Source organism: Solanum stenotomum, chromosome 1, assembly GCF_019186545.1.
Source record: "Solanum stenotomum isolate F172 chromosome 1, ASM1918654v1, whole genome shotgun sequence".
Lineage (NCBI taxonomy): Eukaryota > Viridiplantae > Streptophyta > Magnoliopsida > Solanales > Solanaceae > Solanum > Solanum stenotomum.
This window is the reverse complement of record NC_064282.1, coordinates 5,756,536-5,771,125: the sequence shown is the minus strand read 5'-3', so window position 1 is coordinate 5,771,125 and position 14,590 is coordinate 5,756,536. Positions and strand designations below refer to the sequence as shown.

General features: G+C 34.5%; 1 protein-coding gene and 2 long non-coding RNA genes across 5 annotated transcripts; 1 reads left to right on the top strand and 2 right to left on the bottom strand.

Annotated features, from left to right (window-relative positions):
* Positions 1–467: 467 nt before the first annotated feature.
* LOC125844770 (uncharacterized) lies at positions 468–4,576 on the bottom strand. Its single transcript, XR_007444175.1, has 6 exons — positions 4,428–4,576; positions 2,676–2,765; positions 1,565–2,478; positions 1,332–1,470; positions 1,165–1,246; positions 468–900 (listed from the first exon to the last, which is right to left on the bottom strand). It is a non-coding gene; the product is annotated as an uncharacterized LOC125844770 (long non-coding RNA).
* Positions 4,577–6,477: 1,901 nt separating this feature from the next.
* Positions 6,478–8,695, bottom strand: LOC125846827 (uncharacterized). Of its 3 annotated transcripts, XR_007444399.1 has the most exons (6): positions 8,586–8,695; positions 8,346–8,508; positions 7,665–7,818; positions 7,456–7,595; positions 6,953–7,065; positions 6,478–6,544 (listed from the first exon to the last, which is right to left on the bottom strand). It is a non-coding gene; the product is annotated as an uncharacterized LOC125846827 (long non-coding RNA). The 3 variants fall into 3 exon arrangements; XR_007444397.1 differs by having other exon boundaries at positions 8,346–8,679; XR_007444398.1 differs by lacking the exon at positions 7,456–7,595 and having other exon boundaries at positions 8,346–8,679.
* A 2,059-nt stretch (positions 8,696–10,754) lies between these two features.
* On the top strand, positions 10,755–14,191 carry LOC125850843 (psbP domain-containing protein 1, chloroplastic). The gene is made up of 4 exons (XM_049530689.1): positions 10,755–11,004; positions 12,287–12,390; positions 12,845–13,276; positions 13,866–14,191. Exons 1-4 carry the CDS (start codon positions 10,758–10,760, stop codon positions 14,085–14,087), a joined length of 1,005 nt encoding a protein of 334 aa, XP_049386646.1. The 5' UTR covers positions 10,755–10,757; the 3' UTR covers positions 14,088–14,191.
* The last annotated feature ends 399 nt before the right edge of the window (positions 14,192–14,590 follow it).

Sequence of the window (14,590 nt, the reverse complement as noted above, 5' to 3'; positions counted from 1 at the left end):
GGATTTTCGGTTTTTGGTTTTGCAAAAATATAACCCAATCCGATCCAAAATAAATTTGATTTGGTTTGGTTTTCCTCTATTCGGTTCAATAATTAATAATATAACCAAAGTAATAATATTTAATCGCTTAAATATACTTTCTAATATAAATCATAAGTAAAACTTAAAACACAATACTTATAAGTATACCTATTATAAATATAATTCAAACATAAAATATAAACGTAATCATCATGAAAGGCAATAACCAAAAAGAGACAAAAATAGTTAACTCCAACTTAATTCTAAGCCTAAACATTATATATATATATATATAATTTGGTTTTTTTCGGTTTTTATTTTTAAAATCCAAAGCCAAACCAAAAAACCAAACAAAGTAATTTATTAATCCAAAACCAATCCGAAAAACCAAAAAACCAATCCAAATAAAAATTCGGTTTAATCCGAATAGTGCACACCCCTAAACGAGATAGGAGATTGGAGAGGTAGTGTCACACTGTAGGAATTATTTTTAAGTGAAGACTATAGTAATATGATAACTTAGGTTATTTCAAAAAACCTACAACTGATAACTCACATTTTTCTAGTTCCAACTATGAATTTTTGCTAGTCAAAAGTTCAATGTCCAATGAGATCCATCAAATATTGGTACTATCATCCCTTGAATGTTCTCCCAGAGATTCACCATCACAAACTGGGAATCATTTGGGTGTAAAGGCAGATGGACTCTATCTACATTTGAGATATCCCTTCCCCCGGAGATACTCCATCGCCACTCTGATAACTTAAAACTTGTAGTCCATCATTACGTTAATGTTGGCGATCCTCCTTCACTACTGGGGAATTGCTTCCATTGCTGAGTCACTGTTTTTACTTGGGTGCAGCAGCATTTATGCAAACCTGAGTCCATCAATATGCGAAAAATTGTTAGATTTTCCGACAAGTTCCCCAGTTTTTCCATTTGTAATTTTGATTTTTTTAGTAATGCTGATTTCTGGGCATCTTGACTACCCACTAAATACTTGATCCCTCCCACCAACACATGTATCAGTCCTACTCGGTATCTCACTTCCTGGGAAGTATTCTTTAGTATCCTTTTTTGATTAACCAGGAAGTGTGAATTACAATATAAAAGTAAAAAAAAAGAAGAAGAAGATTTCCTACCTGTCTTGTTTCAATCTCAATCTGGAATTTCCTCGCAAGTGCCCCGAAGCCCGTGCAGATAGATGTTCCATAGCAATATTTTCTTCATAAAAGCGGTGTAAAAGATGAGACCAAGATAAAAGAAAAAACTACACACAGATTTTATAAAGTAATGGAAAAATACTTACTTTGGTTCACAAAGTTAATGGCCTCATCTATGCTATTAGCCCGCACTTAAAACGACCAGGAAAATGCACCAAAGAACAGGAATCTTAGAAACATAGGACAAACCTGCATACAAAGAAGAACAGGACCTAGTAGTTCGTCCTGCACACAAAAGAAACAATAGCACTCTAAGAATAAAGTTTTTCCATGCATGCATGAAAATACTCAAGGAATTAAATTGAAAACTAGATACTACCTTGGAACATTCAATGTCTTCTTTGATATCAGATAATATTGTGAGACCAATGAAGTTGCCCAACTCATATTTGGAAACCTAGTTGTCATCCACAAATGTTTAAGAGAGAAGAAAGCAGCTTTGGTACCTTTAAATTGCAAAAACGAACTCCATATTAGACCACATCCCTTCTCCTGTCTAAGAGTTTCTCAAAGAAAATGCAATCATTGCCACGGAGACTGACAACCAAAAGAATAATCTAATGGTGGAAAGTCTGCAACGCTACCTATTTTATCTTTACTTGCAGACAGATGACCAAGGAATCAAACTAACATGTCTGGTCAATCAGGAAAAAACACAAACAAGAATCTTACAGATTCTGCCAATTGAAGGAAGTTAATTTGGAGAAATGAAACATTACCTCAATAAGTGAAAAAAGATTATGAGGAACTGATACCTTCTTCTCTTCTTTTTGAACATTTGATACCTTGTATTCTTCTTTAGGCCTCTTACAAGTGGAAACAGGAAAAATGACTCTGTTTGACTTCCTATTGCAATCAGTTTTATTTGTTATGCTTCAGAAGAAGCATTGCAAGCATATGGCAAGTATAACTCATGAGATAGCACTATCAGGACAATCCAGTGTACCATAAATCTAATTACAATCACATTCATCGAGTTCAATAGTTTCTTTCAACAAATCTTTCAAGTTCAATACTTTTTAAATCAGCTCAGGTCTCTTTTCACCCAGGGGCGGGTCCCTTTTTTTATGGGAGGGCGGGAGGTTATCTTCATCAAACAACTCCTGAAGCATAAGAATCAAAAACACAAAACAGCAAAGTAGTGAAATTACCGCAACTTTGTCTCCCATCAAGAACTAGTTTGGCTCCACTATCAACAATTGCTTGGATTAACTTGGATATCCGTTCCTTGACCTATGAATGCCACACCAAATAATCAGATAAATGAAACCAAGAAGGAGAACGAAAAGTAGCACTAGCATTCATCAAAGTACTGAAGTTAGCGACAAAAAAGCAATAAATGAATGGTAATTTTGCAGTACAAACTCAAGATATTCCAGCACCAACTGTAAATATCCTATAGGAGTAGAAATTAGAGTCAGTGTATGCACCTGTTTGCTAATTACTGGTCCGAGGTCTGCACCAGGCACAGTTCCAGCATTTACTTTAGTACCTTTGTGCGTTCTGCTAGTTTATCTTCCCTGTCAGGAATAATTAAGACACTCAACATATAAATAGAGCAAACATGCACTAATCAAATAACTGAGAAGCAACAGCAAAATGAAATCTTGCACAGCACGAGTCTCTGAGATAAAGATTGGAGCAGTTAAAAGTATAAGATCAACCTGAACTTGGAAAAGGATATACAAGTCCACCACTAAAATGTGAAAAAATGTATGATCCATACCTTGCCTTGAACCTTACTAAACTAAAAAAAATTACTGCTATTCTTTTTTTGCATTTACCAGAAAAGGAAGAGTGTGACGCCCTATAATCCAACTCCTCAAACTATAAGAAACGAACTTCCTTATTTTCCTTTGATAACAGTGGCGTCCACGCTTACTATTCCACTAGGTACCTGGTACCTTCCACAGCACACCTACCGAGTAACTTTGTCCACCAAGGCTTAGGCAGATGGGAAGGAATCACTAAGTGTTTTATTGTCTACATTGGGATTTGAACCATAGTCTGCATGGTTCGCCCCTACTTCATTGACTTAGGACACACCCTTCGGTGCAAACAATGACCTTCCTCTCCATACAACACAGAAAGGTGCCATTCTTGGAACAGACCAATAAGGAGAAAGTGACACATTAGCTGGAACAAAAGGAGTATTTGCTAATGAAATTTAAACTCAACTTGGGTGTGTTTGGTACCAAGGAAAATGTTTTCTAGGAAAATATTTGGGTTTCTTGCTTATTTTCTTGTGTTCAGTATGTAAGCAAAAGTATATTACCTAAAGGCAATCGTGTATATAATCTAGACAAATACTAAGGGAGGTAGGGGTGTGGGGTGGTGAGGATGGGGGCTATGGAGGTAGGGCCGTAGGGGTGAAGATGAAGTGTGTTGGAGGGTGGGAAGTCACGGTCAATGTGGAATACGACTTCTAAAACTTGTTTTCCATGCTTTCATTAGGGAAGTCATTTTCCTTATTTTTAAGCAACTTGATTTCCTAGAGAAAATGTTCTCCAAAAAATTGACCAGCCGAACATGGGAAAATTGAAACCATAAAATGTTCTCCCCATTACGCAAACACATAAGCTATCAAAGAACTTCTGAATTTTGAAAAACTCACAATCGGTTGCTTAAATCTTAAGCAATGAATGGAGTGCTAAATCTTTCTTTAGCTTTAATAAGTCCAAAAACCTCCCACCAAGCTATCATAAGTCTTAAAATTATAAATTCATTACTCCTCTAACTGTGATCATCCACTTGTCTGAAGTTAAAGTAGCATGTAAGTTTGTCTACTATGTAAGTGCTTTAACTTGAAGTGTTAGAGACAGACCTTAATTTTGAGTTTATATACCTAAAAGATTTACAAGCATCTTAACTTGAGCAACTTTGGATGCTTTTTATCCTTACGGTGCATAGCATTTGATTTCTTGGACTATCTAGAAGGGCGAAGTAGAGTTATCTTTACAAAAAGAGACTAATGGTAGTCATGCATACATACTAGAAGAATGAACTTTTCTTAAGTGACAATCTTTTTGACAGTCAGCGAAGAATATAACATACAGTCACCTTCCAGTAAACAGGAAAGTTCTTGCCTCAGCAACAAACAACAGACAAACTGGAATTTAAGGAAAAAAAAAAGCAGAAAAGCGAGTTGACCAGATGAAAAACTGGAGAATTAAGATGAGTACCGTGATTTTGAGCCTCCAACAAAGACCAGTGCTAATTGTTGTGCACCGTTCCCCTGCAACACCAAAACCAGCAGCAACTAGAGCATTCAAAGTAGCTTCAACATTTGTATAAGGCATGACAATGGCATAATTCTTGGTTCCCATGTTGGCTTGAGGAGAAGAGTTAAAACAGTGAGTTAGCAACAACTAGACTATGGTGAATGAACTCGTTTACCAGTATGTTTGAATATCGGTATGTACAAGTATCGTGTACGGACATTTTTTTTCCCTTTTTCTGAATATCCAGTACATTTTAAAGATATAAATAAAGTAAGTAGCTACTTAGAGAAAGAAATTCTCCTCTCTTCAAACTGTCAACCAAATCTGATCGAGCTGAGAAACGTAAGTTAATATATGGCGACGAGAAAAGATATACGCCACTTCCATTTCTGGATTGAACGGACATGAATCTGGTGAGATCTTACAGGGAGGTACCTGCCTGCCTGGCACTATTATTAGAAGGGATGCAGGCCTAGTGTGTGGACTTGTTCAGGAAGATGGTGACTTGTGTGGAGATTAATTTGACTTTTGTGCATAACAGAGACATCTAGTATGAAATTGGAAGTGAGAAACAAAGTCAATGCTTTGATCATGTTGTTGTCGAAGATGGAAGCTTCTGTTACAAATTCTGAATTTTGTTGGAGACGGAGATAGTAGTTTGATTCCATAACCTAACCAGAAAGTTGAAGGAGATGATGAAAGAGATGGAAAGAGAAAAGAGGCTATGGAAGATCGATCCTTCTGTATTTTTTCGATTTTGTGGAGTGAAAAAGACAAGAGAACTCTTGAGCGTATAGAGAGTCCACTATTGAGGTCAAGAGTTTTCTTTAATTTCCTTTATACTTTTGGTGTAAGATGAAATTAGTGTAGCGAGTTGGTTAGACTTTTGGGGAAGCTTGATGTATTGCTAACATCCCACAAACTGAGGAAGCTTGCGCCAAATGAAAGTGTAGGTTGAGGGAAGCCACTTAAAACACTTATGTGAAGATCACACCATCTGGGTGTTGTGCAAAAAAAAAGTAAAAAAAATTGACTCATCAAATTAAAAGAAAAAAAAATCAGTATAACTAGCCACACCCACATAACATCTATTCACATGGTACATCAAGACAAATGAAGGATCCATGGAGCAAGAGTATCTATATTTACCTTAGCACCTTTACTGTTGTTCGCAAATACAGTTGAGCCTTGAATTGTGAGAAAATAAGGAATATGTTATGAACATGATGAAGAAGATGCAAATCATAAAGTAAGTGAATGCAATCAAGAGGGGAAGAGTATGAAGGCTGTAGAGTTTTTCACAATAAATAAAAGCATATAGCTGGAATCATACCACTTACCACTATAAGTAAAATACTGCCTCTCAAGCAACAGGGAGGATTGAAAAAACAAACACATATTTAACTACAGAATTCATTTTCCTTAGATGCTTACTATATCTTCCCACCATACTTTGTGTTGCAGTACCTTTTTATTTTATTTTTTTCCTTTCTGATTTGGGTTTGTTTTCCTTTTTTCTTACTTAGAGGATACTTAGACTATTAAACAGTGCAAATCATCCTTACAATAAGATCCTGTAACTTGTCATTTTCTTTCTGCTTTGTTTCCAGTTGGGGATGGGAGGAGTATTGCAGTATCTAAGCATGGATCTATAGCTTCTATATGCTTGCTATGGTTGATTACTTCAATGACTAAATTTCTTCTAGAGAATATTTTTATTATTTACTCGCTTCCAAACTTTCTCAGCTTATCCTCTTTTTTGTGTTTGATAAGTTAGTAAGTTGATAGATTGTTTTCTATACTCTCTATCAAAAGTTAGTCATTATACTTAAGGTAGAATTAGAGTGACCAAAAGAAACTAATACAGGGTTATGCAAGGGTCAGAGATCCAAAGAATGAAACACTACATCAATACATCATTACCACGAGGAATGTTTTAACCCCAAAGAGTGTACAAAAAAAAAAGCAACAATTTCAGACAATAAATGTGTTTACCCAAGAGTCAAACTTACAGCATCAGAACCAACAAAAGACACAACTTCAATATCGTCATCATCACAGATGGCATTGGCAATGTCCTGCACCAATACGTTGTGTTAGTGCAGTGAGATCATATATGTTGGATACGAGCATAGATACTATGAGCAATTTAATATTTTGAATTATGGTTGTATCCTATATTGGTTGTCCACATTATCATATTTCTCAATTTGATATGCTTAAAGAAGAAATTCATTTGCAATTCACATGACCAGTACAGTTGGTTTGGAAAATTTCCATTAGCTTATGGCGTACTAATCTTTACAGCATCCATACACCTTCAATTTTTATGGATAAAAAGAAAACTACTGGCTCATTATAAGCAGTGAATAACCATACTAGTTTCTTGACATGAAAATGATTACAAGTGTACTTCTGCAATATAACCATAATAAAGCCATTGGAAATGATGCAGATTTCTTGCAAGTAATTATAGTAAAACTAACCTCTTTCAGAACTATTCACCTTAAATTTTCACCCAAAACAACCAATTACTTGGAGCTTTCTCAGATGGGTTTAGAATGAATGTATTGCCACATGAAATTGCAACTGGGAAGACCTGCAAAAGAACTCACCATTAAAGTCATCAGTTAGTTCACAACACTGTCATACCACTTGCAAAACAGCCCAAACCTTGAGAGTTGAGAGAGAGGAAACAAATAAATGATTTTTTTAATAAAAAGTGCAGTTGACCTAAGCTTCTTTTGAGCAAAACATCTGCTAGACTTCTCTAAGGGCTAATTGATGATAAAAAAGCCAAGCTTCCTAACATCTTCAATAATCAAACCCAAAGGATCATCCAAGAGACATCAGTAGATCCCGAGGAAAAGACACAAGCTGTGGATGCACCACTATCCTTAGGGATCAAAGAAGAAGACAAAAGGAATTGTTCAAAGAAGCTACTGCAGAACATTGATAAAAACACAAGAAAAAGAAGTTATGGGGAAACCTTAAAAAGTTATGTCATCTGAAGGCCGAAGGGTCATTCAGTTCATAATGCTAACGCTCTTGTTGAAATGGTTGGAAATCCTCCACATATTTAGGGGAAAAGACAGCATTTAAGTACACATCAACAAGTTTGTAGAAATCCTGTTGGGAAGTGATAAGCATGTATTAGATGGAAACAAACTTTAAGTTCAATTATAATGTTGTCCTAACCTTTTGTATTTATGGACACCGCAGATAACAAGTCCTATCCGGATAAGTGACAGCATTCAGAAAAGTGTTCAGGCTTCCCTTCAACAGGGGATACTTTCTTGAACCGCACAGTTCACTGTGTTCCAATATGTGAGGAATTCCAGTAGAATCTTTCCTGCATTCACATTAAGTTCTAAGGCACGGGCTGTTACTTGTTTTCCATAAAGAAAAACGAAAGTAAATTTTACTGTTACTTGTTTTCCATAAAGAAAAACGAAAGTAAATTTTATCAAAATCTTGATTTCCATTGGCAAGTAGCTCTTGCTTTGTCTTTCTTGATTTCATTACTCTAACAGATCAAGAACTTGTCAAGAAACAGATTCTTTATGTAATTTTATAGTCAAATACAATGTTAAACCAAGAAAATATACTCATTATTATAAGTCTATAATACAAGAAGATAAACTATTACTCTAACAAATCAAGAACTTGTCAAGAAACAGATTCTTTATGTAATTTTACAGTCGAATACAATGTTAAACCAAGAAAATATACTCATCATTATAAGTCTAATACAAGAAGATAAACTATTACTCTAACAAATCAAGAACTTGTCAAGAAACAGATTCTTTAGGTAACTTCACAGTCAAATACCATGTTAAATCATTGTTATAAGTCTATAATACAAGAAGATAAACTTACGGAAGACGACACCAAAAACTTTGTTCTCATCGTCATTGGATACTGACATTACTTCAGCGCCTGTTTTCTTGTGTTTATACAAAACAGTTTTAGATTGACACTCATCAATAAACTCTTCCGACACTTACTTGAACCCGAATTTGTCAGCACGCACCAAGAAACTCTAACAAGTAAAACAAGAAAGAGTCAAATTAGACAAGAAAAAAGAAAGGGTAAAATTAGAAGATAGCAATGGAGTACTCAGAAGTGATTGACGGCTGGCGGTGAAACTCCGTCAGTGTGAAGAGCGTGGGAAGATTGTAGAGCGAAAAAGCACAGCTCTCTCCATTCTCCATTGATGGCGTGAGGAGAAAGCTAAAACAGAGTGTGTGAAGAAGATATATATAGAAATAACGAAGGGATAAAAATGACATTTCAGTCAAAATTTATTGAAGCTAAATCTTTTTGTAAATGAAAAATAGAGAGCCCGGACGCGGATTCATTTATTTATCAAATTTCGAATAGATGTTAGTTTTATCTTTTTGAATATTTTTCGATTATCAAAAAATAAATTAACTAACGGATCAGATAAAAATTAAAATCATAAATATTTAAATACAAAATGTAGCATCACACCCTAATTAGTTACTATTTCTTCTCTATTAGACTCCCTCAATTTCATATGAACTGAAATTTTTGGGCCTTTTTTCATTGTTCGGAATAATTGTATCATTTAATAGCAAACTATTATTTCAAATTAAATGGTATAACCACACTTTAATTTAATTGTGTCATGTAGCAAACTGTTTGTCAGTCGCCTCTCTCCCTCAAACTCTCGCTCGCCACCTCTTTCGCTTTATATAACAGAATTATATAAATTGTGTTTCTGTTTGTATAAAGCGAGAGAAAATTGTATATACACATGCAAATACATATATATTCGTCCTATACACTTATAATTATACAATAAAAATATTCCCCTGCCCAGTTCTTTTTTGTCTTTCTCTCTTTCTTATTTTATACAACAGAATTGTATAAATTGTGTTTCTGTTTGTATAAAGCGCTAGAAAATTGTATATACACATGCAAATACATATATAATCATCCTATACACTTATAATTATACAATAAAAATATTCCTCTGCCCAGTTTTATATTTGTATAATGTATAATTTATGTTTGTATAAAGCGAAAGAGAGAGCAATTTTTTATATACAAATATTTTTGTCAACGATTTATACAAACGAGAGGCTAACAACAATTTATACAAATGGTCTGCCAACGAAATTATACAAATCTAAAGAGGAGCCAACAAATTATACAATTGTTTCTTTTTGTATATATGTATAGCGAAATAGACATAGCTTTCAATTGTATATGTATAGCGAATTATACATATATATGTTTGCTATGGAGCACAATTATGCAAACTTTGTTATAACATACAAATATGATTTTTTTGTTTGCTGTATGTGAAAGTTGCTCATATAAAATTGTCCTACTTACAAAGTTACATTTACTCCCTCCATTCACTTTTACTTGTTATTTATTCTTAAAGTAGATATTCATTTTTATTTGTCACTTTTGACTTATCAAGAAAAAACAATTTTTTTCATGTTTACCCTCAATATTAAATACTTATTTTTCAAATCAACAATTATTTTCTTAATGAGTGTATCAAGTCAAATAGTGATAAATAAAAATAAACGGGGGTATGATTTCACAAAGGATAATAATGGAAAGTAATATTTAAATTATATCATTAAATGTTTTCTTAATAAGTGTGCATTGTCTCACAAATTTAATTAAATATGGAATAGAGAAAGTATGTTGTTTCTAACTCATTTGTTATATCATCTAAAGTTATTTATGAACTTCGAAAATTGCTTGTTCTCTACCTTATGGTTTTATTTATTGGATATTCATATTCTTTCATACAATATTTGTCAAATTATGGTGAGTCAATTTAATTAAATATTATTTCTTGTATTTTGTTGTTCTAGACTTTTCCTTATCAATTCAAACCATGTCGTTCATTTGGGCTTCTCCATCTCCCTTAGCCTCTTTTTGAAATTAGCTTATCGAGTTAGTAACATTATTACAATTTTTTCAATAACACATGTTGAGCTTAATATCTCTTCATCGCAAGCCTTCAATCTCTTTATTTTTAAAAATGGCAAAAAAATAAAAAAATATTTACTCCACTTAAGCGTCTATAAAAAATAACATATTTACCCTTGCAAAGATAGAAGTTGGTCATTATTCAATTATTTAAAAATAAGTTTTAATTATATAAATTATTGAGTTATCAAATTCCATCTTTTTTTGAGAAATAGACGACAGTATAATTGATTTTAAGCATTAAAAAAAAAAGACAAATAAAATTGGTTTCCAAAATAAAAAGTACTACTAGTATTTAAAAGCGTGGCAAGAATGAAAATGTGGAATGTGGATTGGGCAGAATTTCTGATTATCTTCTACAGCCTCATCCTTACTCAAAAAGTTCCGCAACTTTCAAAGTTTGGATCTTTATCTGTTTACGAAACAGGGAAAAAAAGTACTTTTTCTTCCACCATGAGAGTTCTTCAAGCTTCCAACATCTACGGTGTTGGTTTTGGTATTCCATCCATTTCTACTCGCCCTAATTCTTCTTATCAGCGCCATGCCACTATCGCCACAGGTACTACAAATTTCAATTTTTGTTTTATTGCTTTGCACCTTTGTTTTCGTGAGTTGATTAAGCAATGAATTAGGAATGTAGTTGAGTTTTGAGGGGTATGAAGAAGGCAGTGACGTTAGCTGGAATTTTCATTAAGGTGTTAGTTGACACTCCTCAAGTGCATGTGGCTCTGCCACTGAGGCAGGACAGAGAGGTGTTTCCCTCACCGACTAGTCATTTGGATGATTTGGTAGGGAGGTGATACAAATTTTAATGGAGTCTCTATGTTTTCCCAAATGCAAAATATTAACTGTATTTATTCATGGAGTAAACGGATATCCCAAGTTGTGTGTTTGGATGATTTTTTGAGAGGCTATTTCTTGTATAGAACCTTAGGTTCTATACAGGATCCTCTTTTTTTGTAAACGATGTTTTTATTTAATCATGAAAAGAAACCTCTCAATGTAGTGTAATGACATCTTAGTTTGTGTCTTGGCTATGAGCTGAGAAGCTTTTTAAAGCATTAGAAGCGGAAGAAATCAGTCATATGACAATCTCATCCCACAAAATCCTTTTATGGATGGAACTTCTGTTTAGATTGACAAAGAGAGTGTGCTTCATCTCATAAAGTACAACTCTAATTGACAGGTTTGCTTCTTGCTTACTGCAAATTGTAATACCTGATTATGAACACTCAAAAACTGATTCCTAGGATGCTTACTGTAGTTGGATTTTTTTATACGCTGGAAAATACACGGTTATTATGGTTCCGAAGTTGCTGAGTTCTTTATTAAGGCAAAGTTGCTAAGTTTAATGGAGTACTTGTTAATGCGAACTAACTAGGAACTTATATATTTTGCTTCTGACCTTCAAATTCCATCAACTGTATGGGAAATTTTGGTTAACGAGCATTGCTGCTAATATTTGGTGTCTAGATTCTAGAATTCTTTGGAGAATTGGTCTGTAATCTAATTACTAGTAAGCTGGGATTGGCATTTCTTCCTACCCTATTCCTCTGCGGCTCTGTGGTTAACAGGATATCTGCTTAGTCTGAGATACTGCCCACAACCCTCAAGGTCCAAGCCTTACATCTCCTAATTATACTAAATGTAAATGATATGGCTGTGTTTGCTGATTGCAATTGGCTTCTATTATGGATCTTCAGTTAGAGATTTTTGAGCCCCAAATCCACGACTACTTGATGTCCATTTTAGTTGCAACTTTGCTTTTGGTTCTTGGATGTACAAGTTAAGATCAAATAACTTTTGGTAAAACCACTTCTCATATTGTCTAACAATTCTAGGGGAAGCGTTGGCCATATCAGCTCCAATAGGAAGAAAGTTCTCGGAGCAGCATTCATTGAAGAAGGGAGATATGGAGAAAGAAGGAAATTCAGTTGTTCTCGAGGTTCCCTCCCATGTTTCCTTTTCGTTTTTTTGATCTTCAGCTATTGATTGATACATAAGTATGATTAGAACTAAGTATAAATTACATTTGCAGCTGTCAATTTAAAGTAATTAATTGTTTTTGACGGACTTTTCAAAGTAATCATATGACTAGGGTTAAAGCTATCTTAATATGCTCTTTACTGATTTAAACGAAAATGTAAAAAGTGAAGTACAAAATTTTGTGAGTATTTGAAGAGTATTCAACACTATATGTGATGTAGTATTCACTATAATTGACAAAGATCTGCAGTGGTTGTTTCAGTTTTTCTACCCTGCGGAGATGAATGAGCTCAGTTTACACAAACCATTGGCACTATGTGTTTCATAGTCTGTCACTATACATTTTCTGATAGACCTTTGGTAATAAGTAATTATTACACAGTTTCTCACTAGAGTTTCCGATATATAATCAGAAAAAAGATTTTGCAGTTCCAAGGAGAAAGGCTATGGCCCTGATATTCTCCAGTTTTGTGCTCTCAAATTATGAATTGCCCAAAGCTGCATATGCTCAAGCTGTTGAGTTCAGGGAATATATTGATACCTTTGATGGCTATTCGTTTATGTATCCTCGAAACTGGATTCAAGTGCGTGGTGCTGGTGCTGACATATTTTTCAGGGATCCTCTTGTTTTAGATGAAAATCTCTCAGTGGAGATATCATCTCCTTCATCCTCTAAGTACAAAAGTGTAAAAGATTTGGGTCCACCAGAAGAAGCTGGAAAGGGAGTCCTTAAACAATATTTGACTGAATTTATGTCCACTAGACTTGGTGTCAGACGCGAATCAAGTGTTCTTTCTACTTCATCAAGGGTAGCTGATGATGGGAAGCTGTATTATGATGTTGAGGTAAAATATTTGCATTTTGCTAGTTGTGAATGGTCTAGGGACCGTTTGGTTTCTGATTATAAAGGTGTCTTAGACTGTTAGACATACATAAGTATTTAGCCTTCTCAGTACATAATGTTGGTTCTTACTATGTTAGCATGTTCCACATTGGTGGAGGATATGAGTTCTTTCCTTAAATGGTTTTGGGTGATTCTCACCTAACAAGCTAAATTTTAGGTTGATTGTTGAGTTAGGCACAAGGTCAATTACTTTTTCATGGTATCAGAGCCAACTTCATTCCTTTTCTTAGTTTACCCAAATGTTGGACTCCATATTATGTTGCTCACGTTCCAGCCTTGGCCGTGGGTAGGGGTGTTAGAGTGTCCCATATTGGTTGAAGGGAATGAGTTGTTGTCTCTTCATATGGCTTAGGAAAATCTGACCGCTTTTGGGTTGTGCAAGGAAGGTCAAATTCTCTTTAACATATGCTATATATAAGTTGTGTCAACGCCTGTTGATGGGAGAGTAGCTCCCAGTTAAAGCTTCATTGTCTTAGTTGATTTGTATAGCATTTCTTCTTGGTTCTTATGTCAGTATTTGTTTTGAATAGGTGAATATCAAGTCTTACGCGAACAATAACGAATTGGCTGTTATGCCACAAGATCGAGTTGCTCGTCTGGAATGGGACAGGAGATACCTTTCAGTCCTCGGAGTGGAAAACAACTGTTTATATGAATTGAGAATACAAACACCTGAAAAGGTATTTGTTCAGGAAGAAAGTGACATTCGTGCAATTATGAACTCCTTCAGAGCAAATAAGATTGCAGCTTGATAAACTTTGTTAAAGACTCAAAATGATAACGTGGGAACAATTGATGTCTGTTTAGCTGTTGCTTTTTTCTCCAAATTGTTATTGCATAGCTTTTGTCTTGTTCAGTATTAATTCTCTAAGTGGAAACTAATTGACCTGATTATTATGGAACACCACTTCAGTTGGATGAAACATCCATTTCTTTTTACCAAATCTACCTAGCGTAAAAGATCAGGTTGCCAGAATTACAAGTTACAAACATAAAGAGAAAATGAAATAATGCCAAACAATGAAGAGAGAATCTGTCTTCTATTGTGAAAAAGCCTAAGATCATTTTTGATATTTCAAAGTTTTATCAGAAGGGGGGTCTTTACCTTGCAGAAATACTCATTAATGGGGTACATCCTGTGAAATATAAAATATTCTATGGATGTATTCAGACTAAGTTCTGATACAAGATTAGTAATACAAAATGCTTTATAAAAGTGAGTCTCAGAAGCCATCAACATTGCAAGAGAATAGAC